Consider the following 27,097-nt stretch of genomic DNA (forward strand, 5'->3'; position numbering starts at 1 on the left):
CCTGCTTTTTTGTGGCACCAGACGGGAAATAAACCCCTCCACGTTGCGGAGAAAAGAAAAAAAAAACTATCCCGCTTGTGATATAGGGAAGGCCCCCAAAGAGAACACCGTGAGCAGCACCCCACTCAAGGTGAGAGCGCACAACTTTCGCGCGTTCAGCCGAGGTGCTCCTGAACTACAAATTGGTTAAAGAAAAGAAATAGTTTCCAAAGAAACAGAACCCGAGAAAGCATTAGGAAAGGTTTTCAGCCAGGAATCACATAAAAATGAAAATGGGAAAACGCTTTTTTGCAAAGCTCAGATTTTAAAACTATCCCGTGTTTCCTTTTTTTCTCAAGGGAAGTTTTAGCTCCGAAACGTTGAGCAGTCGCATATTGTATTTTGCCTTGTTCGAAGTGGCCCAGCTATCGAAGTCACCCGATAGTGCGGTGAAACCGCCGAGCCGCATATACAGGGTGATCAAGATTAAGTCCACAGGTTTTTTTTTTTAAATAGGCGCTTAGATTTACGCGAAGCCGACCTCTACAGTGAGGTTATGCGCCCAGTGGGACACATAAATAGGAGGTAATTATTGATTTGGGAGGCTTAATTAACTAAAATTGACTAATTACCTTTTTAGTGGCTACAGCAACCAGACATGTTTATATTGGGAAGTTAGACGCAATCATGTTTCTAGGCAGTTTCAATTGGCAGAATTATTCTGGGGCATCCGTAGTCCGAGATATCAAACGGCGAAGTTTAATTGCTGTTCGCATAATTACGCATGCAAGACAATCTGCACCGCCGCAAAGCTCCTCCCTTCTGTGACATGCCTGCTGTGTACGGTGTGTAGTTCAACAAGCGTGTGGAGGAACAGGAAAAAGTGATAACTGGCGCCCATTTATTCTTGGCTGGCGTTATCGCGATCTTTAGTACTCGGTACCGCTATCAAAACACGGAACAAAAGGTAGGAGCTATGCGCCGATCTTGACTTGTAGCATGCGTAATCCCGCGAACGGCAATTAAACTTCGCCGTTTCATATCTCGGACTACTGATGCGCTAGAAGAATTCTGCCAATTGAAAATGCGTAGAAACACGATTGGGTCTAACGTTCCAATACAAACATGCCTGGTTACTGCAGCCACTAAAGAGCTAATTAATCAATTTTAGTTAATTAAACCACTTACATCAATATTTACCTCCAAATTATGTGTCCCTCTGGGAGCATAACCTCACTGTAGAGGTGGTCTTCGCGTAAATCTAAGCACCTATTTAAAAAAAAAAAAAACATGTCCACTTAACTTTGATCACCCTGTATAAACAAAGCTCGTGCGATAAAAACCTGCATACGGTACAAAACACCTCCATTCCTCACGATGTCATCAAGAGCACCGGCACTTATTTCAGACATCCTAGCACCCTGCGCTGCGCCTGCCACCTGTCCATCAGCAACGCTAGACATATCGAGCGTCGTCAGAATCAGTAAATTGTATTTAGCTTCCGCGAACCACACCGTGAGACTGAAGCGGAAGCGGGAAATCGAGCCGTAACACGTTTCTGCACCGAACCTTAGTCGCACAAGAAAATGGCCAGCAAAAATGAACTTACCGAACTTCCTTCGTACGGGCACTGGAAAACGCCGCCGTTCGTCGACCGTTTGCAGCAGCATTTCAGCTTATCCTTAGCCTCACGTGCTTCCAAAGTGGCAAGCAGGATATCAACAAAGCGCGAACACATGTAACAACATAAGACTGAAAATGTGCCTTTCCAAATATACCACTAGCAAGCCATTATTTTGTCTTCACTATCCATTATCTTTGATTTAGCGTATTCGGTTAATATTTTTGTGTCCTCGTGCATTTGTCCATGAGTGCACATGTATATACAGCGCACTGTTCGGTGGCTGGGCGCGTGTCCACGCATGACCTTCGGAATTCCGGTGATTGGCCACGGGCAGTGCTAGACCTGCGACAGACGTCAGCCGTTCACCTTTCGAAGAGAAGGAGCGTGCAGATGATTGAGTGATTGTAGGGTTTAACGCGCCGACGCAACGCAGGCGATGAGGCGCGCCGTAGTGGAGGGCTCCGGATTAATTTTGACCGCCTGGGGATCTTAACGTGCGCCGAAATCTCGTACACACGGGCGTTTTTGCTTTTCGCCTCCATCGGAAAAGCGGCCGCCGCGGCCGGGAATCGAACCCGCGACCTCGTGCTCAGCAGCGCAACGCCTTAGTCACTGAGCCACCGCGGCGGGTAGCGTGCAGATGCATAAGCGGACCGGATAACGTACGTTTCCAAAACAACTTTTGAACAACGGCTGCCTACGAAACATGAGTACTATAGAACTGGACAACCGCCATTCATCATGTGTTCCCCTGCAAGCGAAAACAAAGCGGTCGCCTGGTGGCCGTGCGCAAGCCGATTGTTGTTGTTGTAATCCTTTATTTCGAAGGGAAGGCCATGCGGCCATAATAAGGGAGGAGTAGCCGAGTAGCACAAATGGTGGGTCCTTGAACGATTTAGAAGAGATCACTGCCGTCAACAGAGCCAGGCTAGGGTTACTGGGATCATGTGAGTGCAGTCAAGTCAACTTTTACGACCGGGGTAGGCCCCGGTTTACACTAATCTCGAGAGACCATTCTCTAGGCCGAACACCCCGAGGGCTGAGAGAAAATTAGCGTCTTCGAAGGGGGGCTCGTCTTGAGAGGAATCACGTGGCAAAGCGTTGACGAGTATTGGGCGGTACAAAGAAAATGCGGCGCAGTACCAGATTAAGTGGTTGAGGGTGGCGAACACTAACGTTTGACAGTAGGGGCAGTAAGGAGGTGGAGATTTTGCCGGGTGGATCCATTTTCTCATGATGTGGGGTGTGAGGGCTGCGTTAGCAATAGTTTTGTTGATGAAGATTTCCGCAGAGCGAGGCATCGGAGGAGCCAGAGCCAGGTAGCCAGCGGGAGTAACGGACGCAAGGCGTAGTTTGCGAGCATGGCGTACGCGGTCAAGTTGAAGGCGAGGGTGAGGAGAGGGGCGCGACGCGTTGTCGTCCAGGGGAGGGGTACTAGTGAGACAGTCCCTTGCTCCATCGTGTGCAGCCTGGTTGCCCCCATCCGAGTCCGTGTGACCCGGCACCCATGCCAATCGGGCAGTGGTCCCATTGCGAGCCAAAATGGCGATCACGTGTTGGATTTCGTGAACAGTTGGGTGATCACTGAAGGGCTTGCGGAGTTCTTGAAGTGCCTGATGGGAGTCCGTGAGGATCCGAAAATGTGGAGGGGGCGGCGTTGCAATATTGTAGGTGAGGTGATCCAATGCGCAGAGGATGCTCTGAAGTTCTGCTTCCAAGGGAGACGAGTGGTACCCTGGCCGAATGACAGAGCCATCCAAGTCCGGCCGAGCTGGGCAGCGCCAGGCCAGACCCATATGGGAAGGCGAAAGGCTGGCGTCCGTGTAAATGTCCACTTCATCTGGCAATTTTGCCGCAAGGACGCGCTGAAGGGCTTTCTCACGGGGGATACCAGTTCGCTGATGGGCCACTGTGACAGGCGGGAGTGACCAAGGGGGTGACGGTGGTGAGGCCGAGGCAAGCGTCGGAAGAATTCGCAGGTCCCAGGCGGAGAGTGCAGCCCCCTGTGGCGTTAATGTCCGCCTAAGGTCATGTTGTCCGAGAGTTTCCGCGAGAAGCTCATCCATGGGAGGCACAGGAGCAGCCCGTTCGAGAGCATCGATGCGGGTATGCCTGGGAAGTCCAGTGATGGTGCGGAGCATGGCCCGATAAAGGACCGCTAAATGTTTCTTATGAGTCGGGGATAGGCTGTAATCTTTTGTAAACACGCTTTCAAGCAACAAGCGAGTACTCGGCGGCGGGAAACCTGCCGCCTGTCTTTTGATTGAACGTTGCTGGAGCAAGTGCCGTTCATCGCTGGTGGTTGATCCGCCAGATAACTTCTGAGTAACCTTCGCCGGGGGGAAATCGTGTTGACGGTTAATGAGCGAAAGCTGACCAACTTAAGAACATTGGCTGCCGAAAACGCGCGCTGAGGATGGTGGCCGTATTCAAACCGTTTATCTTATGTTCAACGCTGGCCACTTTGTTGCCGATGGCCGAGCATTCCGGAGAACAGCCGTAGGTTGGCCGGTCAAGAATCGGACTTGCTGTGCAGCCTTACGTGTATGTTCTTATGTTTACTTTGTGTGTCTTGTATGATGCAACATGTTTTCGAGCATTAATGCGAGCGAAAAAAAACTGATAAAATCAATTGTGGCTGAGTGGCATTTTTTTTGTGTGTGTGAAAAGCAACAAGGCTGCTTATTTGAGGGGCCGTGTGATTTGGGGGCCGCTTCGTAAGCGGGAATATATTAGCATAACGGGCCGCGTATAATAATTGCGGCCGGCGGCCCGCCGAACACAGAGCCCGGGGTTTAGGTGGCCCTCTGGTTAGGCGGCCCTCAAGAGGGCCGCTTCAACGCAAGGCCGTGTGTTCCGTTGGTCACGTGTTTGATTGGCCGCATCCGCTCGAGGCCGCCTAGACCACCGCTTTATAAGAGGCTTTAAATTGACGCAGCAGCCCGCCTGCATGCGGGTCGGATACCGAGCAATTGACTAAGAGTGTACCATTCGAACGACTTAGACTTGAACTAAAAACTTCAGTTCTTCGTTGATATGGTGCTAGTTGTTTTGGCAAAGCAAGCAAAGGAATTTACTTCCTCCTACACGGATACATCATGGCTACCTGGAAGACTTATGTGCTAGCGCATTCGTACATTCAGTTATCTGGCCACGCCCCTAAAGAGTGTAGTTTTTTATCATTACATTCCACTGGGATTCGTGCCGCATACTACGCCAAGAAAGTAAACCGTGATACCGACAGCCGCCACGTATTCACAGATGCGGCATTTGAAGATAACCTCGGTGCGGTCCCCTTCATCACTTCAGAAGGTACTCACTACTCCATCACTCGACGCTGCACCTCCCCAGAAGAAGCCGAACTTCTCGCTATCGCTTTTGCCGCTGCTGACAACACATCCCCCGTCCGCACGACCAATATCTACACCGATTCGAAGTCAGCATGCTACCACCTGGCTCAAGGTCTTGCGTTCCCCTCCTCACTGTCCCTCTTCAACAACGTTAAAGGGCCTTTTCACGTGCACTGGATCCCTGGTCACGCAGGCGTTGCAGGGAATGAACGCGCTCATCAGCTTGCCCGCGAAGCTCTCCTCCGGGCCCCTGTCGACGCTCGCGACACAAATCCTTGTCCTCCCCCTCCGCTCCCCACCTTAGCAGACATTCTAAGCATACGCCGCACGTTCCCTCCCCTCGATTCCGGGCTTACCCGTCGCGAGCAAGTAGTCATTCGGCAGGCGCAAACATATACACTGCACACACCCACTCGGCTCCATCTGTTCCAACGCACGCCAGACACCCCTGTCCCACTCTGTCCCCACTGCCTTATTCCCCCTACCCAGGACCACATTCTGTGGGAGTGCCCCTACAACCCAACCCAACCACACAATTACACCGGAGAGTGGCTGGCTGTTGCGGCGAGTTTCCAACAGCAACGGGAACTGGCGGCCCACATAATCAGGGCCCTCAGCGGCTGCCTGGACCGAGGCGGCTGATTCGCCCTAACCTTCCCATGAACAATAAAGTTTCTATCTATCTATCTATCTAAAGAAAACTTTTTGAATTATTAGATAAACCTCAAGCCTTGGCCAATCCCCCTCAGTGGGTACGCGCTATTAACATAAATGGAGAAGAAGAAGAAAAGCGCGCTAAACGGCGTCGTAGCGCGCGGCAGGTGCTGCAGGAGCTGCGCGTGGAACGTGACAGGCAATTCTGAATTCTGGAACCACCCCCTTCGGTTGCTCAGCGTGATTGACCACGATACTGGAAGCCCCGATCAAGGCAACCGGAGACACTTCTGAGACGGGCATGACGGACGAGACGGAGCCGAAGGAATTGCCTGTTGAGCAGCCGGAAAAACACCCCGAAAAGTCAGTGACGCTGGATCGCCAACTGCGCAAGACCGGCGGTCGCCGTTCCAGAGAGCTGGTGAACATCTACTGCCACTTCAATTGGGACCTGGCCACGCACGCGAACAACGCGGCATTCCTGATGCGATGCCGTGCCATGAGCATGGTACCGCGACCTTACCGCGTCCAGTGCGATGCCATCAAGAACACCCGTCATGTGGATGGCATCCTTGACGAGTGCAGCTACCGACTCATGCTTGCTGACCTAGAATACAACCGGCTGCGCAAGACGCAGCTGTCCCGACTCCTGGAGCGCCTGCACGGGCAGCTGAAGGCAATCCTGCCCCCGGAAGAACTGCGCAGCGTGGAGGTCATGGCCGAGGCTATTTACGAGAACATCTTCGTGGCAACCGGGAACAAGCAGCGCGGAATGTTCGCCGAACTGCTCAAGGAGTACGAGCTTGAACCGAACAAGTACGAAGACTAGTGACCCGAATATCGCTCCTCAGCTCACGTTACACGCGGTGGGGCATTTGTCGACGCCGTCTTCACTCCCTCTTTCCCTTTTCCCACAAGTGTAGCAAGAAAACGCACTCGCTTTGTGGACCGTGGTGATCCTTTTTGTGTGTACTTGTTTCTCCACAAGTTCCAAATCAACAGCACCTGTTCCTCACCGTTTGTCAAAAGGATGTCTGACTGTCGCTACTGTTGCAAGCGGGCCGGTAGGTAGTGCTAGAGGCTTTTATGATCACGGCCGGACTGGAGAGGCGCGCGCGCGTTCCTTCATACGGCCTTCGCAATGCGGCTGTTTCCGCCTCCCGCCGCACCCCTGTGGTGTCGCTCCGACCCTACTCCTCCTTCTAGCCGCTCCGCTGCTGCCTGCTGCGTTCGCCGCTACCGTTTGCGCGAGCCGAATGCGAGCGCAATCCCGGTCCCCCTTCGGCGGTGCATGCTCGCACAATTTTTAAATGTCATGTACTGAAACTAACACTTTTTGCCCTTATTTCTATTCAACCACTGCAACCCGCCGCGGTGGATCAGTGGCTAAGGCGTTGTGCGGCTGAGCACGCGAACGCGGTTTCGATTTCCGGCCACGGCGGCCGCTTTTCGGTGGAGGCGAAAAGCGAAAATGCCCGTGTGTACGAGATTTCGGCGCACGTTAACGATCCCCAGGTGATAAAAATTAATCCGGAGCCGTCCACTACGGCGCGCCTCATCGTCTGCGTTGCGTCGGCGCGTTAAACCCTACAATCAATCAATTATTCAACCACTGCACAGTCATCGTTTGGCCTGAGAATGGGTCTGAGCCAGCAAATAAGTTTACGTGGAACATTCGGCGTTCGCACGGAACAAAACGCCAGACTTGGATTGGCGTCATTGCGCTTAAACCGAAGTGCTGTCATTTTTGTTTACGCAACAGCTGCATTACAAACAATAAGAGATGGTGCTGCACATTTGGGAAAAAAGTTTTATTTACAACGAAAATACAAACTGCATTCCGCGTTAGGCTGCGCCAACCTGAATATGTACAATGTGACTGAATACTATAACTCGAAAAGCGCTATACTTGAAATGCTATGTCACAGGATGTTTCATACAGCTGGTTTATCTTGTTCGTATCACTAAACAAGACGTTATAAAATTGTATGATGCGTGCATTGTAATTAAGGAAAGCTTCAAAACATACAAACTGAGCACTTTTTTCAATAATATTTCATAATTAAGAACAGTAATGTCGACTGCAACCCTTTTTGCTGAAATCACTCCCGCCTGGAACCCAAATTCAAAGACTACAGTGCTTCCTGGATGGCTTATGCACATAATTTGTTGGCCTCTCGTTCTTGACGGTTACCTTCTGGGCGTAGTTGATCAGAAGTATTCTGACAAATTTCTCAGAAATCAAGCCAGCAGGCCTTATCGCGTGGCTGTTGTCGACGCTTTCCGGACAACAAAGCAGCGGCGAGTTTTCGACATGTGGCTGGATGAGGATTCTCAGTACTTCCAGTACATTTGTGCGTAGAAGATGAACGACAGCTTTCTCAAAAAAATCGCGCCAATCCACCCCGTGAATGTGGTTGGAAAGCAAAGCTGTAAACGGCACCCATAACGATTTCCCATGCGACGTCACTTTAATTCACTGACATCGCTCTACAAATAGTAAAACCAGAGAAAAGTGAATTGCACTTAACCCCACCATTTATTACTTCAAAGAGATATTCTTGGTAAGGTTAAATCAATGCATGATGCATGAAGGGTGTTTGGTTGAGTTGTATTGGTGTAGCACAAAAGTGGAAACTTTTTTTTATAAAATTAAAGCTCCAACCCGGTGTTAGATGATATGACTTCTCCGTCTCTGCGCCGCGGACAGAGGCGACGATATTTGCGGCAGAGAAGGAGCAGAAGGAGGAAGGAATACTTCCAACCAGATTTCTGAACGGCCCAGAGTGCAGCCGTGGGGAGTGATTCCTTCTTCTGTGGGGCCCATATGCAGACCGCGCGGCCTGTGTTCTGTCCACCCGCTGAAGCTGGGTAGGTTGAGAGAGCCTGGACAGCAGCATCTCCCATTGCTCATGTTGGGTAGTTGACGGAAAGAGAGGAGCGTGCTCAGGGCTAAAGTCGCACACCCCGATTACGGGGTGGAGTGTTCCTACTTATGAGCAAAATTTCATTCAGCGTCGTAGCAATTCGGATGCATTAAGTGAAGACACGTAGGCTGTGGGAAGGAGCCCGGATTGTATGAACCGTAGGGTAGTTTGTTGTGCTCTGGAATGGTCAGGGTAAGGCGAAGGTACGGTCTGTCTCAGAAGGCGATAATGCTCGGTTATCTCCCTGAACGTGACAAGCGGGTGACGGTCCTCGGCAGCTCCATAGCATGGGAGGTATGATCACAGGCTTGTTGGGTGGGCGTATTTGTTGCCCTCCATTGAAGCGTGAGGGGGTGTCCAGATGAGCTGAATAGAACCGTTTGGGGAGTGGTTTTTTAGCACGCGCAGTGTATGTGAGGACACCCAACCCGACTGGTAATTCCAGTAGGCTTGCTGGGAATCGGTGACTATCCTCCAAACCCCTGGTTGAGTGAGAGCCAGGGTGATGACTGCCTCTTCTGCTACCGTCATTTCTTGGGTCCTAAGCGAGGTAGACGCAAGGAGGTTGGTTGTGGAGTTAGCCACGATGATGGCGTATTGCTGCCCTCGATGATTGGAGGCGTCTGTGTAGATAACTGCATGTTCCCCACCGAGAGTGGTGTTTAGCGCTTGAGCCCGTGCTTTTCGGTGACTCTCGTCATGTGAGGGGTTCATATTTCTAAGCAAAGGGAGCATCTTTAGTTTTAGTCGCCAAGAGTCTGGGAGTACGTCAAGCGGAGTAACATTCTGGGCTACCCAGCCAATCTGGTGAAGCATGCGGTTACCCACCGCAGTTCTGAGTCGGACCTTCTGGTTAGAAAGATGGCCTTCTATCAGCTCTTCCACCGTGTTGTGGAGCCCCGTGCTAAGCAGCCTCTGTGTGGACGCACTCATGAGAAGACCAATAGCCTGCTGGACCGATTTTCTAATCATTATATAAAGCATCTCTATGTCTTCTTTGTTGAGAAGACAGGGGGTTTACGTAAGTGAATCTCGAGAGGACAAAAGCTTCAATTAATCGAAAGGTACCGGATTATTTTAGGCTTCGCTTCTTGGTGGCAACTCGCCTGATCATGTGTATGGTTTGATTAATGCTGTTTTTGAGGCGCTGCAAGGAGACGTCACTCTTGGTGTTAGCCTCGAGATGTAGGCCCAGGATGTTGACGCTGGTGCTTGGAGTGATGGCCTGGCCATCAAGGAGTATTTGATTGTATTCCTTGATTTGGCGTGAGGGCGGACGACAAGGAGCTGTGATTTTTTACGTTAACAGTGGAGGCCACAGGCTTTAGCACATTGGCGTAATAGAAGTGAGATGCTATCCACTGGTGTGAGCTTGCTTTAATTTTTGTAACTCTTAGCAAATGAGCAAGGTGCGCACAGGGCCGTTAGATGGGCGTGAGTGGTCGTGTGACGCTTTCACGTAGAATTCAGTGAGAACGCAGGGGGTAAACCCGTAGATGTGCTTGGTGAGTACACCACCTGTCTTCCCCGTCTTCGCGTGGGCTCGTAGCTAAATCGGTAAGACAATGGGCTCTCGCTTTGTTAGTCTATTAGTTCCAGGTTGGATTCCCGGCGGTGCCAGTAAATTCTTTTATTTGTTCGCTGGAGGTTTCTGGTGACACCAACGGTCGCGAAAGAACCCTTGGGGGGTAGAGGTAAAAAGCTTTGCTTTAAAACACCTGGCTTCTTCGTCTCCGCGTCGATTCGTAGCTAAATCGGTAAGACAAGGGGCTCTCACTTTGGGACTCTATTAGTTTCAGGTTCGATTCTTGGCGGCGCCAGTAAATTCTGTTATTTGTTCAATGGAGTTTTCTGTTGACACCAACGGTCGCGAAAGAACCGGGGGGGGGGGGGGGGGTGGAGGTAAAAGCTGTGCTTTAAAACGCGCCATGTCCTAGTCGCACCTCCTTGGAACGCGCTGGCTTGGACCGCTTACGTCCCTCCGATAATCAGCAAACAGCGTGAATTTCAGTTTTAAAGCGCTTGGACTCCGCCTCGAAATATTATCTTTACGTTAAGTGGGCGTCGCCAGAGCTTGTGTTTCCCGAGGTTCGCTGAACCTCGAGCCTTCTGCATTAGCACCACAGTTCTGATATTGCCGCACCCACGTGTTGTGTTGTGGCGTATTCGAGTTCTACATCTCGAAGTGCATTTAGCAGCTTTAAGATCGTCCTCTGGTACCTGGTAGTTGCAATGAAGACAATTGTCACCTTGAAGCAGCTCGCCAGCCACGCTACATCACCGCAGGCTGACATCAGCAGCCCGGTGGCAACAGCGGTCATACGGTCAAGCAGGCACAAATTAGGGCGAGCAGGGCCGTTGACGCAACGACTCCTGATACTTAGTGGTATTGCCGTAAGAAGTCTGCTGTCGAAGCACTGTTGGCGCCTTACGCATCCCACTTGAGATACCATTCGTTACGTACAGCGAAACAACACACTCATCGAGAGCCAAAACACATGTATTGGCACAGGCGTTATCGCATTCCAGTATTAGTACAGGCGCCGTCATAAGTAATTGGAGCACGGGAGCTGTGGCCGAACTGTATCGGAGCGCCGTGTAGCTGCAGCGGCGGTAAATGAGAGGACGAGAACACTCATGCGCGCCTGCCGACGGCGATAGCCCATCTATACCTCTCAAACCAGTTTTTAAATCTGTCTTCAAGCATTGCTCACAGCATAGTCGCATAGTGCTCTCGGCGACGGCGCTGATAGCAGAGACGATTCTGGCAGCGTCTCTGGCGCACTTTCAGTTGCCGGAGAAGCGGCGCACTGTCACAGCAATTTGCAGTGAGTTTTTCGTTCGAATATTTTTACGTGTGTACGCTATCAGCGCCATCGCCGAGACCACTATGCTGCGAACAATGCTCGAAGCCAGGTTAAAAAAAGTGGTTTGAGATGTACAGATGGGCTATCGCCGTCGGCAGGCGCGCATGCGTGTTCTCGTCCTTTCATTTACCGCCGGTGCAGCTACACGACGCTCCGATACAGTTCGGCCACAGCTCCCGTGCTCCAATTACTTATGACGGCACCTGTACGTAATGGGAACCTGCGCTGAATCACCGATACAGGATAGGGTAATTTTGAGCGGTTTTATCACCTTTTAAAGCGTCAGTTGGAAGTATTATTTGTTTAATGCGTCGTCCACTTGCCCCCTTTGAACAGGCATGAACCACTACTGAATCACCCAGATCACACTTATGCTGTAGTGAACCAATGTTTCCGTGCGCGCACTGCAATTATGAAGAGCTGCTCGAAAGCTTACCATTTACTACCACGTAAGAATCAATTCCCATGTTGGCATCCAGCATCTTCTTTTGCCCCACAGCCCGACGCCTGAGCGACCAAAACTTTACCCTCCACTTGTTGGTAATTACGGCAGGAAAGAAGAATGGAAGTATAGAGCAAGACCTAAATTGTATGCGCCCCTCAGAGGATTTAAGCATACCTGGACGACTTCTTTAGACGAAGTTTTTTTTTTTTAAATTTTAATTGTGAAATGTTTTCAGAACGACGAGATTCGGTTCCCTTGTGAGTACAAGCCCAGAATTTCCTGCGCGCACCCAGCACAATATAATAGCTTCGCTTGGAACACTGCTTCTATTTTCGTATGTGTTTTGCAATATTTTTAGCGTCGGCCTGTCACGGCTGTAAAGGAGGCCGGAGCTTCGTAACGCCGTAAAAAGGCGTCTCTCTTCGACCGCTCCCTGTACCCTTAGTGCTGTACGGGTGGAATAAAAACCTTTTTGTTGATTGCTTCCTTGACTAATTCATTGATTGATTGATTGATTGATTGATTGATTGATTGATTGATTGATTGATTGATTGATTGATTGATTGATTGATTGATTGATTGATTGATTGATTCATTGATTGAGTGAGTGAGTGAGTGAGTGAGTGAGTGAGTGAGTGAGTGAGTGAGTGAGTGAGTGAGTGAGTGAGTGAGTGAGTGAGTACTTGTACATGAAGGTGTACATTTCTTCTGTTTCAGATTTTTCAGGGGTTGTGTAAATTCTGCAAATTTGCCTTCTTTCACTGGTGTTTACGCCACAGACATCCACACTGTCCGTGGCATTGGGCTCTGCACTCAGCTTCAGCGACTGTAGAAGCGCTAATGCTACGTTAGTTGCCATATATATGTTTTGGGACTCGCCCGAAATGGAAAATACTAGGGAAAGCCCTGGCCGATACACGTGTGTGCGAATGCGCAGCTATATGGGCATGAAACGCTGTGAGTTTTGGGACATGCGTGAGATGGAAAAACCCTGAAGTTAGCGTCGGCCAGTACACGAATTCGGTTTTGTGCTGCACTGTGTGTATGCGAAGCTGCGCCAGTATTGGAACCACCGCATAAGGAACCATCTCGTATATGAGTATTGGCAAACACACCTATCCGGGTGTGCGCAAAGGTTTATTCTTAGGTGGCACTAACGTTCAGCCAAACGACGTAAAGAACAACGTCAAACTGGATAACAATGATATGAATATTATCGCAGACACTGAAAAAAGAATGGAGGCAATTAGGAAAGCAGACGGAGGAGTGACGACTCCACAGCCGCTTTGCGGCAGTTTCTCTATGATCAGAGAACCTTGTTTGTGTGATTGGCGGCCCCGACCGCAGTCCCCGCCAAGAAACGCGACTGGGTGATGGCAGTTGGGTGTGTAGGTCCATTTGATCGCGTCATTTGAACGCCAACGGGCAGTTAACGCACTAATAACTATGTGTCTAATGCTGCCCATATTATGTCGCTCCTGCCCATTGCGCGTCACTCTAGCGCGAAATTTGAAAGTCGTTGCATATTTCTTGCATTTTTTGGTTAAAAAAGCGCCTTCTTTAAGGATGGAATGAACCTGAGTTCCCAAACGGTAGCTCTTTCAAATTTAACAAACTTGTATTTTGTCTTGATGGTCCCTTTATCGTAGGTAAACCTGAAAGCGTGACGTTAAGCGTAACGCGAGGAAAATTCGTGGCCCAGGCATGTGTCAATGCCCCTTGGCAGGCAAGCGGTAATGACGCAGTCAGGCTTAACTTTAAGTAGAAGGTTGACGATGGGCCTGCTGCTCTTAAGGTACGTAACAACACTGTAGCAGTTTTTGCTCACACACGGACCCGAAGAAACGCAAACAAAAGTTCATAATTACAGCTTTGTTGCAAAGTACGTCCACTAAGAATAGCTTCCTTCTATTTCTTTAGCCCAACAGCGACTCGTTGTCGATAAGAACGAGATGCTGCGGTCATTTGATTAATTCTTTCTGACATATTTCATTGTATAGGAGGCAATAGAAAAGTTCATCTCGACTTCGAAGAAACTACGCCACTAAGACAAGGTGCCTTTCCTGCTGTGCACGTGACATTCCTTTTTCCTCAACACTGTCAGACAGGAACTTCTGGCATGGCGCAGAGCTTCAATTAAATACGGTAAAAATCTGCACGCTGGACTTAAGGAAACCTAGAGCATACCGAAACACAGTTATTTGTGAAACAATATGCGCGGTTCATTTGCAACACCTTCGCATAAAAACCAGGATTTAAGACAGCGTTTATAATTTCCAGGGACAAAACCTCGGGCCGTTACAATTTTAACCGGAGGTAGTACCTTAAACTCATACAGGTCAAACGGCTAGTCGACTTCCACCGTTACAGTTTCTTTTTCGGGGAAAAATATTTCGCCACTTTTTTTTTTCAAAGCACATCGTATTGTACGTGCTGTGTTGGTGCCTGGATATACAGGTATTCTGCTGATTGAGAGGGCGGACTCATTAGCGGATTTCACAATAGGTGGCCCTGTACTAAATGTTTGTCCGAATCTCGCAACTACAACTGTGGCACGTCTTCGTAGATATTTCTTACTCATGGGGCGGTCCAACGGTATCCTCGATAGACAAGAGCATGCTCACCTAAAATTCAGATGAAGTTCATCGTTTTGTGTTTACCTCCAGTGTGACGTGGCCCTCACAGCCATGACGTGCCGCTTCCAAAATTAAACCTATATTTCAGCAGGTCAGTATTGGTGTTAACAGACGCATGCTTGTTTTGTAATCCACCCGAATCATTACAACACTATTTGTTTGAATATCGCCGTGTCACAGAGCAAAGAAAACGTTACCCTACTGTCCCATTCAAACGCCTTAGACTTGAACTAAAAACTTCAGTTCTTCGTTCATTCGGTGCTAGCTGCCTTGGCAAAGCAAACAAAGATATTTACTTCCTCTTTCACGAATGGATCCTGGCTACCGGAAGACCTACATTCTAGCGGGTTCGTAACAGTCATTTATCTGGACACGCCTCTGAGGAGTGTAGTTTTTATCAGTATGATCAATTCTAAAAAAAAATATGAATTATTAGACAAACATCAAGCCTTGGCCAATCCTCCTCAGCGGGTACGCGCCATTACCATAAATGGAGAAGAAGAAGAAAAAGAAAAGCGCGCTAAACGGCGTCATAGCGCGTGGCAGGTGCTGCAGGAGCTGCGCGTGGAACGGGACAGCAATTCTGGATTCTGGTTGCTCAGCGTGATTGACTACGATTTTTGAAGCCCCGATCAAGACAGCCGGAGACACTTTTGAGACGGTCATGATGGACGAGATGGAGTCGATGGAATTGCCTGGCGGGCAGCCAGAAAAGCAGTACGTGAATGCCGCGACGTTGGATCGACAACTGCGCAAGACCGGCGATCGCCGTTCCATGCAGCTGGTGAACAGCTACTGCCGCTTGATGTGGGACCTCGCGACGCATTCTAACAACGCGGCATTCCTGATGCGTTGCCGCGCTATGCGCATCGTGCCACGACCCTACCGCATCGAGTGCGATGCCATCAAGAACACCCGTCACGTGGATCGCATCCTCGACGAGTGCAGCTACCGACTCATGCTTTCCGACCTGAACTACAACCGGCTGCGCAAGGTGCAGGTGTACCGTCTCCTGGAGCGCCTGAACTGTCAGCTGAAGGCAATCCTGCCCCCAGAGGAACTGAGAAGCGTGGAGGTCATGGCCAAGGCTATTCATGACAACATCTTCGTGGCGACCCGGAATGAGCAGCGCGGAATGTTCGCCGAACTGCTCAAGGAGTACGAACTTGCACCGCTGAAGTACGAAGACTAGTGACCCGGCGGTAGCTCCTCAGCACCCATGTCACACGCGGTGGCGCATTTGTCGACGCCGTCTTCATCCCCTCTTTCCCTTTTTTCCACAAGCAGAACGAACGTGTAGCAAGAAAACTCACTCGCTCCGTGGACGGTGGGGACTTTCTTTGTGTGTACTTTTGTCTCCCGAAGTTACAAATAAAGAGCCCCTGTTACCCACAGTTTCTCAAAATAATGTCTGACTGTCGCCCCTTTTGAGAGGTACAGCGAGAGGCTCGTAGGATTTGCGGTGCTGTACCGCTATGGTTACGGAATGCTGCTTTATCTACGAGAGAGAGAAGAAACGTTTTTGAATGAAAAAAAATTGTTGGTGTGCCTTCGTAGCACGGAAATTATGGGTAATCCCGGCTCTTGCTGCTCGTTCAACCCGGATAATCTGGCCGTCGAGGTGAGGGATGGATAACACGTTCTCCCGGTGCATACTGGAGGAGTGTGCCTAAATTGCCGCGGTACGTACTATGGGGATATTGCGTAGAAAAGGGGTGATTAATTCGTACTGGTTTGGGAACGTGTTTGTTTGAATTTATCGTAACGAGTTCTAAATTTTCGACAAACTGGTTTGGGAGGGAGGCACGGTCCTATTCCATGATGTTGGGTTATTTTCAGGTAGGTCTCAATCGATGTTGAATTGTGCTCCTACTTTGGGGCCAGGTTGGTAAGAGCGTGCGCCAAGGCCTAGGCATGGACCACACAATTATGACCCTACGGTGGATGCCCGGGTCAAAGGACGCGGGTTCGACGCTGACGCTGGTAGCCTCTTTTTAGAGGTAGGCTAAACGTGAAAACGCCCGTGTGGGGATATTTTAGCGCACGTTAAAGATCCCGATGAAATAAATCCAGTTCGTTCAACTATGGCGGCCTCGTAGACCAGATGTAACTTCCTTGGATAGCCCCCCAAAACAGCCAAAACATATATATCGATGCCTCCGCCAGCATTGCGCATATTGAAATTGGGAGCTGGCACATATTCACAGGGGAATAGACAAATATATGAAGAGCCCTCTGCCGCCATATACCGTACCGGAATGCGACATTCCGTTTTCAAGTAAGTGCAGGGCGGTCATTTCCTGTTACACCTAGCGCCGTCTGCAGGTTGGCTTTCAACACTGCCACAATCTTCTTGATCAACTATGAAAAGGAGTTTGCTGTTCTGCCTCTATGGCCAAGTGGGTAGCGTAATAGATATGGTTGCGGTTTTATAACACTTACATCCTGCCTTCGAGCAGCAGCAATCAGACTATATTGAACTTATTTACGAGATGCTTTTATTAAAAAAATGTCCCCTGAGATTAGGGGTGCTATTCCACATGGCCGGAGTTTAAGCGAAACTCGGGCAAGGCGGAGCTGGGGTGATAACAATGAGCCATGATAAGATTTCGGGGCAGGGCTAAAACGCTTTAAAAATGCGATTCATGCCATTTGCCGATTATTGAGGTGTCGTAATCGGTACAGGGCAGCGTGCTCCATGGATGCGCGACTTGGGCGTGGCGCATCTTTCAGCGCGTTCTCTCGCTCCACTGCTGCACTGGTGGCTAATGGTGGCAAGCAAATCCAACTACTTTTATTGTACTTTTACTTTATTAGTCTGCATTTCACTACACTCTTTATTTTATTTGTTATTCCAGCCATTCATGTGAGTTCTTTTTTAATTTTTCGTCCTAAGAAGTAGTTTCTGCCGTCGGTGGCAGATAGTGACATCGCGGGACTATGGCCGACTGGCAAAAAAAGAAAGCGGGTGATGAAAGCGCGCCACACTCAAAACGGTTGCTGCTCGTATTACGCTATCGAAACCCTCCGCTTTTCGACACATTTTCTTCGCGCGGTCCAGTCTGCTTATGTGCTTTTAAGACAAAAGCCTGGCGATACGTATTAGCAATTTCTTTTCTGCTACATTGTACTTACGCCTTTTTCCTTGTATTCATTTCTTTGTCTTTTGGCACGGATTACTTTAAACGGCTCGTTTTCTGCTTTTATGTGTTTGCGTCAGTTTCTTCTCTTTCATTTGTTCGTCCAAGTGTGCAAGCAGACACGAACACGCCATAGCCGCCCTAGGATCAGGGTTCTTCGAGGTGGGTGTGAACCTGTCCTACTGCCGTGACATCATCTTCAGGATTTATTCTGCACAAACAATTCTACAACTGTTACCTTTCAAATTCACAGTGTTATGGATTTCGCGAACCGTGCAAGTTCGTTCCTTAAAGGTGCCAATTGCGGTCCAATCCCCGAAGTAGTGATGTGCTACGAAGGAAGGAATAGCAACACGGACAACAAGTTTTTAGATTTGTTGGCTTTATTTCATTTTTGTCTTCACAACTCTTCTTCGAGAACCTCTCCAGTTTCACTTTTTTTTCATATAGTTCAATCCCCTCAAAACCCTCTCTTCCTTCGCGCCCTTCCCACTCCCGCTTACCCTCCCTCTGGCGTCACGCTGTTAGTTTAATTCTCAGCTCTCACCTTTACTCGCTTCCCTATGCTCTGCTTCCTGCCATACGGCGGGGACGCTGAGCAAAACCCGTTGAAATGTATAAACATCGTTTCTTACAGGAGGCACATGCTATGAATTGCATTGTAGCGAGGATAATGTACAGATGCAACAAGCCATCAAGCTGTCGGGGTTCGCGCCGTACCAGTAGGATTATGGCCAATCCATACCCGGGGCTATGCGCCAAACACCTGTTAGGGAAAAGATAAACCCCATAAGGTGCATGCGCGAGAAACGAGTTCGGTTATCTCAATGCTCGGACCTTCGTTCCTATCGGTTTCACCCATGCAAATAAACCACCTCAATCGGCTATCGGTGCGTCGACTGTTTCCTTGACAGTATATGTAATACGTATAAGCTGTAATAAGGTAGCGAATTGGGCGAGTTGGAGTGCGTTCATAATGGTCAGCGCAGACGAAAACCTGGATGAGAAGAGTAAGGACGACACAAGCGCTGCCTGGCAGCTGAACTTTTATTAGAAAAAAAACACGTGTTATATCAGCAAAAAAGTCAAATAAAATACCACAAACGGAACAAAAACCGTAAGCCATGCAACCACTTAAAAACACGACTTCTCAAGGAAGACAACCACATCATCTGTAAGCGGAATAGACGAATGGCTCACGCACGTGTCTCCGCTCATTATAATATTATAAGCTTCTGCTATTCTCCGCGTGCGCTGGCTTTTGCTTCCCATCATCCCGACTGTCTGATTAAACTGCGGAGCGCTGCCGCACTCTTTGCCATGGCGGGACAAGTGCGAGGACGGCACGCCTTTTAGTGAAGCAGCATATTCTCTTAGGCGGACGTTTAGGCATCGTCCCGTCTGGCCGATATATTTCCCCCCGCCGGGAAGCAGCGGAATAGATTGACCGATTGATTGATTCATTGATTGATTGATTGTAGGGTTCAACACGCCGACGCAACGCAGGCGATGAGGCGCACCGTAGTGGTTGGCTCCGGATTAATTTAGAACACGTGGAGATCTTTAACGTGTGCTGAAATCTCGTACACACGGGCGTTTTTGCTTTTCGCCTCCATCAGAAAAGCGGCCGCCGCGGCCGGGAATCGAACCCGTCACCTCGTTCTCAGCAGCGCAACGCCTTAGCCACTGAGCCGCAGCGGCGGGTCGAATCAGCGGAATAGAGTACACGACTCCAGAAACGCAGCTGGTGAAATGTGTTCCGTGCTTCATGGGGCACTTTTCACCGCCCCTAGCTGCTCCTCTTTCGAGCTAGCTTCTATCAATACCGGCACACACGCTCGCCAGCTTCTTGCCTGCACGAAAGACGACATTGACGTCATACTGGCTGGCAATCTTTTTCATGCGGCGCGAGGCGAGACAGAATGCAGGTACGGAATAGTGAACTGAGATTTAATTATGCTCCAACCAATACATAGACAAAACCCGACGTTTCGAAGCCGGCTAGGCTTCTTCTTAAGGGGTGACTGGGGCCACGCTGAAGCTGCCCCTGAAGAAGAAGCCGAGCCGGCTTCGAAACGTCGGATTTTGTCAATGTATTGGTTGGAGCGTAATTAAATCTCAGTTCAGTAACTTCCCAACCAGACAGAAGTCTGTGAAAATGTTCATCTTCAAGGTACGAAATAACAGCGGTTTTTCCTGGCCAGCTTCCTGGCATGCCAAGCGGTCTTTGTGCCCTCAGGATGTTCAGGTCATATGTGGAAGGCTCCAGCCGTCACCCAGCCACAGAAGAAGAATGTGCCGCCTGTTGCGTTCTGAGTGGTAGTGTCAGGATCGACACTTCCGCGAGTGCCTACGTGTACAGTCGTATACGATTTTAAGATAATCGCGCAAGCTTCGACAGATAAAGATAATAATGCCCCCGAGTGGCATATTTCAGCGTGCCTGGGACCTGGCTTATGCATTCTCCTCTCCCTCGAGCGCTATTTCTTCAAGCAGTCATCACTCCCGTGGCTACTAAACCACCCTTTCCGCTTTTGGCGATTTTGTGTAGTTTTAATCCCGTATGCGCTTTCTTCTTGGACATCGTTTGCGGCGATAGCACCGATTGTTATAAATGCCCAGTATTTCGCAACAATGTGTCTGTGCGCACCTTTTCGATAACTGCTGTAAGATGCAAGTGGACGCCGTCGCTACGTGCGCGATAAAAAAAAAGAAAGGAGTTACTGGTTTTGCCGCGGGAGTGATGTCTGCTTGAATAAACAGCGGCCGCGGGAGAGAAGAATGCGTAAGGTAGGAGCCCGGCGCAGTAAAAGAAGCCGCGAGGGGGCGTTATCGTCGTGGTTGGTCGAAGCTTGCGCGATTACGATTACCTTCAAATCGCACGCGACTACGGTGTGCACTCCTTGGGTCCTTGGTGCACAACGCCGACTGTTCGCCGAATGGACAAAGACTACAGATGACCTCACTGAGTTCCTGTGGGAGGCTACATTTCAGACGCTGCCTTCAAAACTGAAGTATGCTGCCAGCCAGTGGCCCGGGGCTGTCCTTGGGGATAGTCATGTGCCTGAGCGTTTTGAGCGTGTTCTTCGCTTCGGCCCGGTGCACTGTTTTGAACCTCGGCAGACCCGTGTTGAAAAGGTGGCTCTTGTACGCTTGATTTCACGTGATGTACCAGAATCGGTATATTTGCATTGTATAAAGCAGTCTGTGCTTGCAATTTGGAGAACCGTAGATAAGCCGATTTCGTGGCCTAATTTGCGGTGCCAAGTTAACTGGTTTGCCGACAATGGCCTTCGTGCTGTTGTTGGGGATAAAGGGTGCTTTGTTGCCATGCTTCAGGGAATGTTCGATACGAAAGCTATAGCGTTGAAAATCTTCAAGCCTGTATCTGAAAAAGCTGCTAGTAAAAAGAAACGCGCACTTTCCCTCCTTGCTGACTTAAATCTGGAACGTTTGCATTCAGGAGTGACATCAGCCAAGGGTCTTGGAACCCCAGATTTTTTTCACAGCAAAGACTCGCAAGTATGGCATTTTCCGAGCCATCGTAAATTAGTGCAATTCATGGCAGCACGTTCTGTGGTTTTTTTAAATCAATGCTTTATACCTCTACCCCCCAAGGGTTCTTTCGCGACCGTTGGTGTCATCAGAAAACTCCCGCAAACAAATAAAAGAATTTACTGGCACCGCCAGGAACGGAACCTGGAACTAATAGCGTGACAAAGCGAGAGCCGGCTGTCTTACCGATTCAGCTGGGAGCCCACGCAGAGACCGGGAAGAAAGGTGGTGGACTCACCAAGCACATGTACGGGTTTACCCCCTGCATTCTCGATGAATGCCACGTGATAGCATCACGCTACCTGACGCGGCGCTGTGCGCTCCGTCCACGGCACGTCTAGTGGCCCTGTGTGCGCCTTGCGCGTATGCTAGGAGTTACAAAAATAAATGAAGCTCGCACCAACGCATGGCATCTCACTTCTAGTACGCCAATGTGCTAAAGCCTGTGGCCTCCAGTGTTCACGTAAAAAATCACAGCTCCTTGTCTTTCGCCCTCACGCCAAACGGCACATCAAGGAACACATTCAAATACTTCTTGATCGCAAGGCCATCCTTCTAAGACCCAGCATCACGATCCTGGGCCTACATCTCCAGTCCAACACCAAGTGTGACGTGTGGTTGCAGCGCCTCAAACACAGCATCAATCAAATCATACACATGATCAGACCAGTTGCCACCAAGAAGCGAGGCCTCAAGGAATCCGCCACCTTTCGATTAATTCAAGCTTTTGTCCTCTCGAGAATCACTTACGTCAACCCCCTGTCTTCTTCTCGGCAAGGAGAACATAAAGATTCTTTATATAAAGATTAGTAACTCGGTTGAGCAGGCCATTGGTCTTCACTTGAGTGCTTGTACAGAGAGGCTGCTGAGCACGGGGCTCCAAAACACAGTGAAATAGATGATAGAGAGCCATCTTTCTAACCAGAAACTCCGAATGAGCAGAACCGCGGTGGGTCGCCGCATCCTTCACCAGATTGGCTAGGCACCAAAGAATGTCCCTCCGCTTGATGTACTCCCGCACTCTTGGCGACAAGCACTAAAGATGCTCCCTTTGCTTAGAAATATGAACCCCCCACACGATGACGGTCGCCGACAAGCATGGGATCAAGCGCTTAACACCATCCTCTGTGGGGATCATGCAGTTATCTACACTGACGCCTCCCAACATCGATGGCCGTAGTACGCCATCATCGTGGCTACCTCCAGAACCAGCCTCCTTGCGTGTCCCTCACTCAAGACCCAAGACATGATGGCCGCAGAAGAGACAGCCATCGCGTTGGCTCTCACTCAACCAGGGGCTCGAAAGGTAGTAACCGATTGCCAACAAGCCCACCGGAATTACAAGTTGGGTTGTGTGCACCGACGTCTACTGTGTGGGCTAAAAACCCACTCCCCAAACGGTTCCATTCAGGTCATCTGGACACCCGCTCACGCTTCCATGGAGGGCAACGAATACGCCCACCAACAAGCCTGCCCTTTCAGACCGCCATGTTATGAAGCTGCACGAGGACATTCACCCGCTTGTCTCGTTCAGGGGCGTTACCCAACATTATCGCCTTCAGAGACGGACCCTACCCTTGCCTTAACCTGAACTTTCCAGAGCAAAACAAACTACCCTACGGCACATACAATCCGGCTCTTTCCCACACGTGACGCGTCTTCACTTAATTCCCCCGAATCGCTGCGATGCTGAATGTAAATATTGCTAAGAAGTAGGAAAAATCCGCCACATAATAGGGGTGTGCGACTTTAGCACTGGGCACCCTCCTCTCTTTCCGTCAACTACCCAACAAGAGAAATTGGAGATGCTGATGTCCAGCCCCTGTCTGCCTACCCAGCTTCAGTTGGTGGACAGAGCACAGGCGGCGCGGACTGCATATGGGCTCCAGTGAAGAAAGAACCGCTCCCCTGGGCCACACTCTGGCCCACTCAGAAATCTGAATAGATGTACTTCCTCCTTCTCCTCCTCCTCCTCGTGCTCCTCCTTCTCCTTCTCCTGCTCCTCCTTCTTCTTTTCGTCCTCCTCCTGCGTATTTTCGGCCGATTTCGTCGCCTCCGTCATCGGCGGCAGAGATGGAGAAGTGAGATCGTCTAACACCGTGTTTGAGCTTCCTTTTAATTTTATAAAAAAAAGTTTCCACTCATGTGCTACACCAATACAACTCCCCCAACCACCGTTCATGCATCATCATTGAATTAACCTCACTAAGAATATCTCTTTGAAGTCATAAAGGGTGTGGTTAGGTGCATTTCACTTCTCTCTGGTTTCACTATTTCGAGAGTGACGTGACTGAATTTACCGGACGTCGCATGGGTAATCGCTGTGGGTGCCGTTTACAGCTTTGCTTTCCAACCACATTCACAAGGTGAATTGGCGCAACTTTTTTTGTAACTCCTAGCATACGCGCAAGGCGCGCACATGGCCACTAGACATGCCGTGGACGGAGCGCACAGCGCCGCGTCAGGTAGCGTGACTCTATCGCGTGGCATTCATCGAGAATGCAGGGGGTAAACCCGTAGATGTGCTTGGTGAGTCCACCACTTTTCCTCCCTGTCTGCGCGTGGGCTCGTAGCTAAATCGGTAAGACACCGTGTGTACGAGATTTCGGCGCAAGTTAAAGATCCCCAGGTGGTCAAAATTAACCCGGAGCCCTCCACTACGGCGCGCCTCATCGCTTGCGTTGTGTCGGCGCGTTAAACCCTACAATCAATCAATGAATAAACCGGTAAGACAGCCAGCTCTCGCGTTGTTACGCTGTTAGTTCCAGGTTCGGTTCCTGGCGGTGCCAGTAAATTATTTTATTTGTTTCCTGGAGTTTTCTGATGACACCAACGGTCGCGAAAGAACCCTTGGGGGGTAGAGGTATAAAGCTTTGCTTTAAAAGATTGCCAGCCAGTGTGAGTCAATGTCGTCTTTCGTGCAGGCAAGAAGCTGGAGAGCGTGTGTGCCGGTATTGATAGAAGGTTGCTAGAAGGAGGAGCGCCTAGTAGTGGTGAAACATGCACCACAAAGCACGCAAAACGTTTCACCAACGGCGTTTCTGGAGTCGTGTACTCTATTTCGCTGCTTCCCTGCGGGGGGAAGTATATCTGCCAGACGGGACGATGCCTAAACGTCCGCCTAAGAGAACATGCTGCTTCAGTGAAGGACGTGCAGTCCTCGAACTTGTCCCGCCACTGCAAAAGAGTGCGGCTACGCTCCGCAGTTTAATCAGACAGTCGGGATGATGAGAAGCAAAAGCCAGACACGCGGGAAATAGCCGAAGCTTTTAAGATTATCATGAGCAGAGAAACATGCGTTAGCCATCCGTCTATTCCTCTTACGGATGATGTGGTTGTCTTCCTAGACACCCGCCGCGGTGGCTCAGTGGCTAAGGCGTTGTGCTGCTGAGCACGAGGACGCGGGTTCGATTTCCGGCCGCGGCGGCTGCTACTCTGATGGAGGCGGAAAGCAAAAACGCCTGTGTGTACGAGATGTCGGCGCACGTTCATGATCCCTAGGTGGTTAAATTAATCCGGAGCCCTCCACTACGGCGCGCCTCATCGCCTGCGTTTCGTCGGCGCATTAAACCCTACAATAAATCAGTGTCTTCCTAAACAAGTCGAGTTTTTAAGTGCTTGCATAACTTACGTTTTTTTAACCGTTTGTGGTATTTGATTTGACGTTTCTGCTTATACAACACGTGTTTTTTTAAGAATAAACGTTCAGTTGCTAGACAGGGCTTGTGTCGTCCTTACTCTTGTTGTCCGGTTTTCGTATGCGCTGGCCATTATGAACGTATAGGCTATCCTGCCAGTAACGTTCTGACAAGAAATGCGCGTCACTCTACCCCTCCAGGGGGACTGTCGGTTGCGCTGATGATAAACAAAACGCACGGTCATGCAACGCCACGTTCGAAACAGTTTTGCGACCAGGCTTTAACTGAAGTGCACGCTCCGGCTGCAGGCGGATAGACGCGAGGTAGGAACCTTCGGAAAACTTGTCCGCCAAACGACCTAAAAGAAAGGCAAGGTCTGGAAACACGTTTCCACTGATCATATAGCGCGCTTACCGGCTGGCGGTCGATAGTGAGGTCGCCACCAACGCTTCTGTAAAAGCTTCCCGACGCGTAAAACAGCGGCGCACCTTACATTTCCTCCTCGAGGTCATGGAGCGAAACCCGCGTCTAAGTCATCGCAAACGGGGTTCTGTCGCCAGACGACTGCCTTTCAGTGCACAGCACTTTTCGAGAGATAAAAACGAGCTCGAAATTCCTCCTTCGTATAAAACACTTGTAGGGGTAGAAATGTGCCACGGCTGTGCAAAACCATGCCCGGGTTTAGTCCAAATTCTAATGTCAATCAAACACGCCCAGCCCATCCGCGGGCGCGGCGTAACAGCCGAAGCCACAACCACACATGGCCTCCACTTTATGTGGGCATAGCGTCGTAGCCATGAAGTGGTGGTGGTGAAACATTTATTCAAGTAAAAAGCAACGACGTGGTCATTTGATTTGATGAACGCTAGCCGCGACAAGAACTTAGCAAGAAAGAAAATTGGAGTCCCCAGGCCACCGTCAGCCTATGCTGCCTCAATCTCGGCGGTGTTATCTCCGCATTTGAGTTCGCTATTGTACGGGCCGATAGGATAGGCCAAGACGACCCGATTTTCAGACGGGAGCCTTCTTGGTACAACGTGAAAACAGAGTAGATAACAAATAACACAACTTCGACGTCTGAAACGCACTTATCAATTCTCAAGCACGCTCTTGATACAGGACGATTTCTGATAAGGGTCCGCTTTGCATGCTCAAGCAAGCTATGAACAAAAGCCATATTTCATGGTCGGGAGCAAGGCGCGTTGAGTATACAGTGAACCCCTTTGATTACTTGGTTTGTGCTTGCGCAGGGCTGCACTGGGACTACCGTCAAGCACGTAGCAGACATACTTCAGTGGAAGTACACAATACGGGCTGTCCCGCGCCGGGCGTGGCCAACAACCAGGCTGGGGATTTCAAAGTAGCAGTGCGGTTATCATGTTTATGCTAGGTAATGAGTATTCCAGATGGATTTCGGTTGGTGCTGAATGAGGAAGATACACAAGCCGTAGTTTATCAACGTAAGCGGCCCCAATACAGCGCGCTGAATATTCCAGGCGCGCCGCACGTGATTCCCGCGGTTCCGATCGAGGTATATCGAATGCTCAGCATCCCTACTTTTATGAACCAAGCAGCTGGAAACTCGGGAGTTGGCATAGCTCGGGCCTTCTTTAATAGCGCCCCAGTTTTCCGCAACATTGTTGTAAATAAGGCCCGTTTGGTATCTTCTAGGCGGTGTAGATGAGAAGCGGAGCCCATAACCGTATGTAATGAAAGTTCTGCATCGCCTCGCAACGGCCCGTCCTGTTCTGTCTTGGTAACGGAATGTGGCTTCCGAGGTACGCCAAGCCTGGGAGTTCCTGTGCGATGCAGACAGCTAAACCGTTGATGTGCCACGCACACGTCCTAAACCGACCTACACGATACAACCCAACCTTAGTTACGATAAGAATGCGCAGTATTTGGCTAAAAGAAAATTTTATAGTAAAAAACCCCGAACATTTGGAAAATAGTCGCATTGATAAGGCTGGAACCCACGCCGTCAGCTCCGAAACCAGCGATTCTACTCATGGGTATTGAAGCCAGAAACCAGAGTCCTTTCTCCTGCATCACCCAATACCACACGGAGCGCCAGAAACATTCCGCAGCGGGTCCCACGCTTACAAAACGTCAATCTATATCCTGGCGTCAACTACAGGTTAATGCATTCCCCAATCTTATGACATTTGCCCACATTTATCTCGAACTCTACCAAGATCACAGCAATTTATGCACACGGCGAGCCACACTCACTCACATTATTTGGGCTTCTGGTGCTGAGCCACCAATACTTCGAGCACATT

At 49.8% G+C, this 27,097-nt stretch overlaps 2 protein-coding genes across 2 annotated transcripts; both read left to right on the forward strand.

Annotated features, from left to right (window-relative positions):
• Nucleotides 1–5,908: 5,908 nt before the first annotated feature.
• On the forward strand, nt 5,909–6,436 carry LOC144156637 (uncharacterized). The gene has a single exon (XM_077688386.1). The coding sequence runs from the start codon at nt 5,909–5,911 to the stop codon at nt 6,434–6,436; it is 528 nt and encodes a 175-aa protein (XP_077544512.1).
• Nucleotides 6,437–15,146: 8,710 nt separating this feature from the next.
• LOC144156653 (uncharacterized) lies at nt 15,147–15,674 on the forward strand. The gene has a single exon (XM_077688387.1). The coding sequence runs from the start codon at nt 15,147–15,149 to the stop codon at nt 15,672–15,674; it is 528 nt and encodes a 175-aa protein (XP_077544513.1).
• The last annotated feature ends 11,423 nt before the right edge of the window (nt 15,675–27,097 follow it).

Source organism: Haemaphysalis longicornis, unplaced genomic scaffold (assembly GCF_048455015.1).
Source record: "Haemaphysalis longicornis isolate Haplotype H1 unplaced genomic scaffold, Haemaphysalis longicornis Haplotype H1 scaffold_1, whole genome shotgun sequence".
Classification (NCBI taxonomy): Eukaryota; Metazoa; Arthropoda; class Arachnida; order Ixodida; family Ixodidae; genus Haemaphysalis; species Haemaphysalis longicornis.

Excerpts from the sequence above, each read along its gene's own strand:
- LOC144156637 (XM_077688386.1), top strand. The coding sequence starts at position 5,909 with ATGACGGACGAGACGGAGCCGAAGGAATTGCCTGTTGAGCAGCCGGAA.
- LOC144156653 (XM_077688387.1), top strand. The coding sequence starts at position 15,147 with ATGATGGACGAGATGGAGTCGATGGAATTGCCTGGCGGGCAGCCAGAA.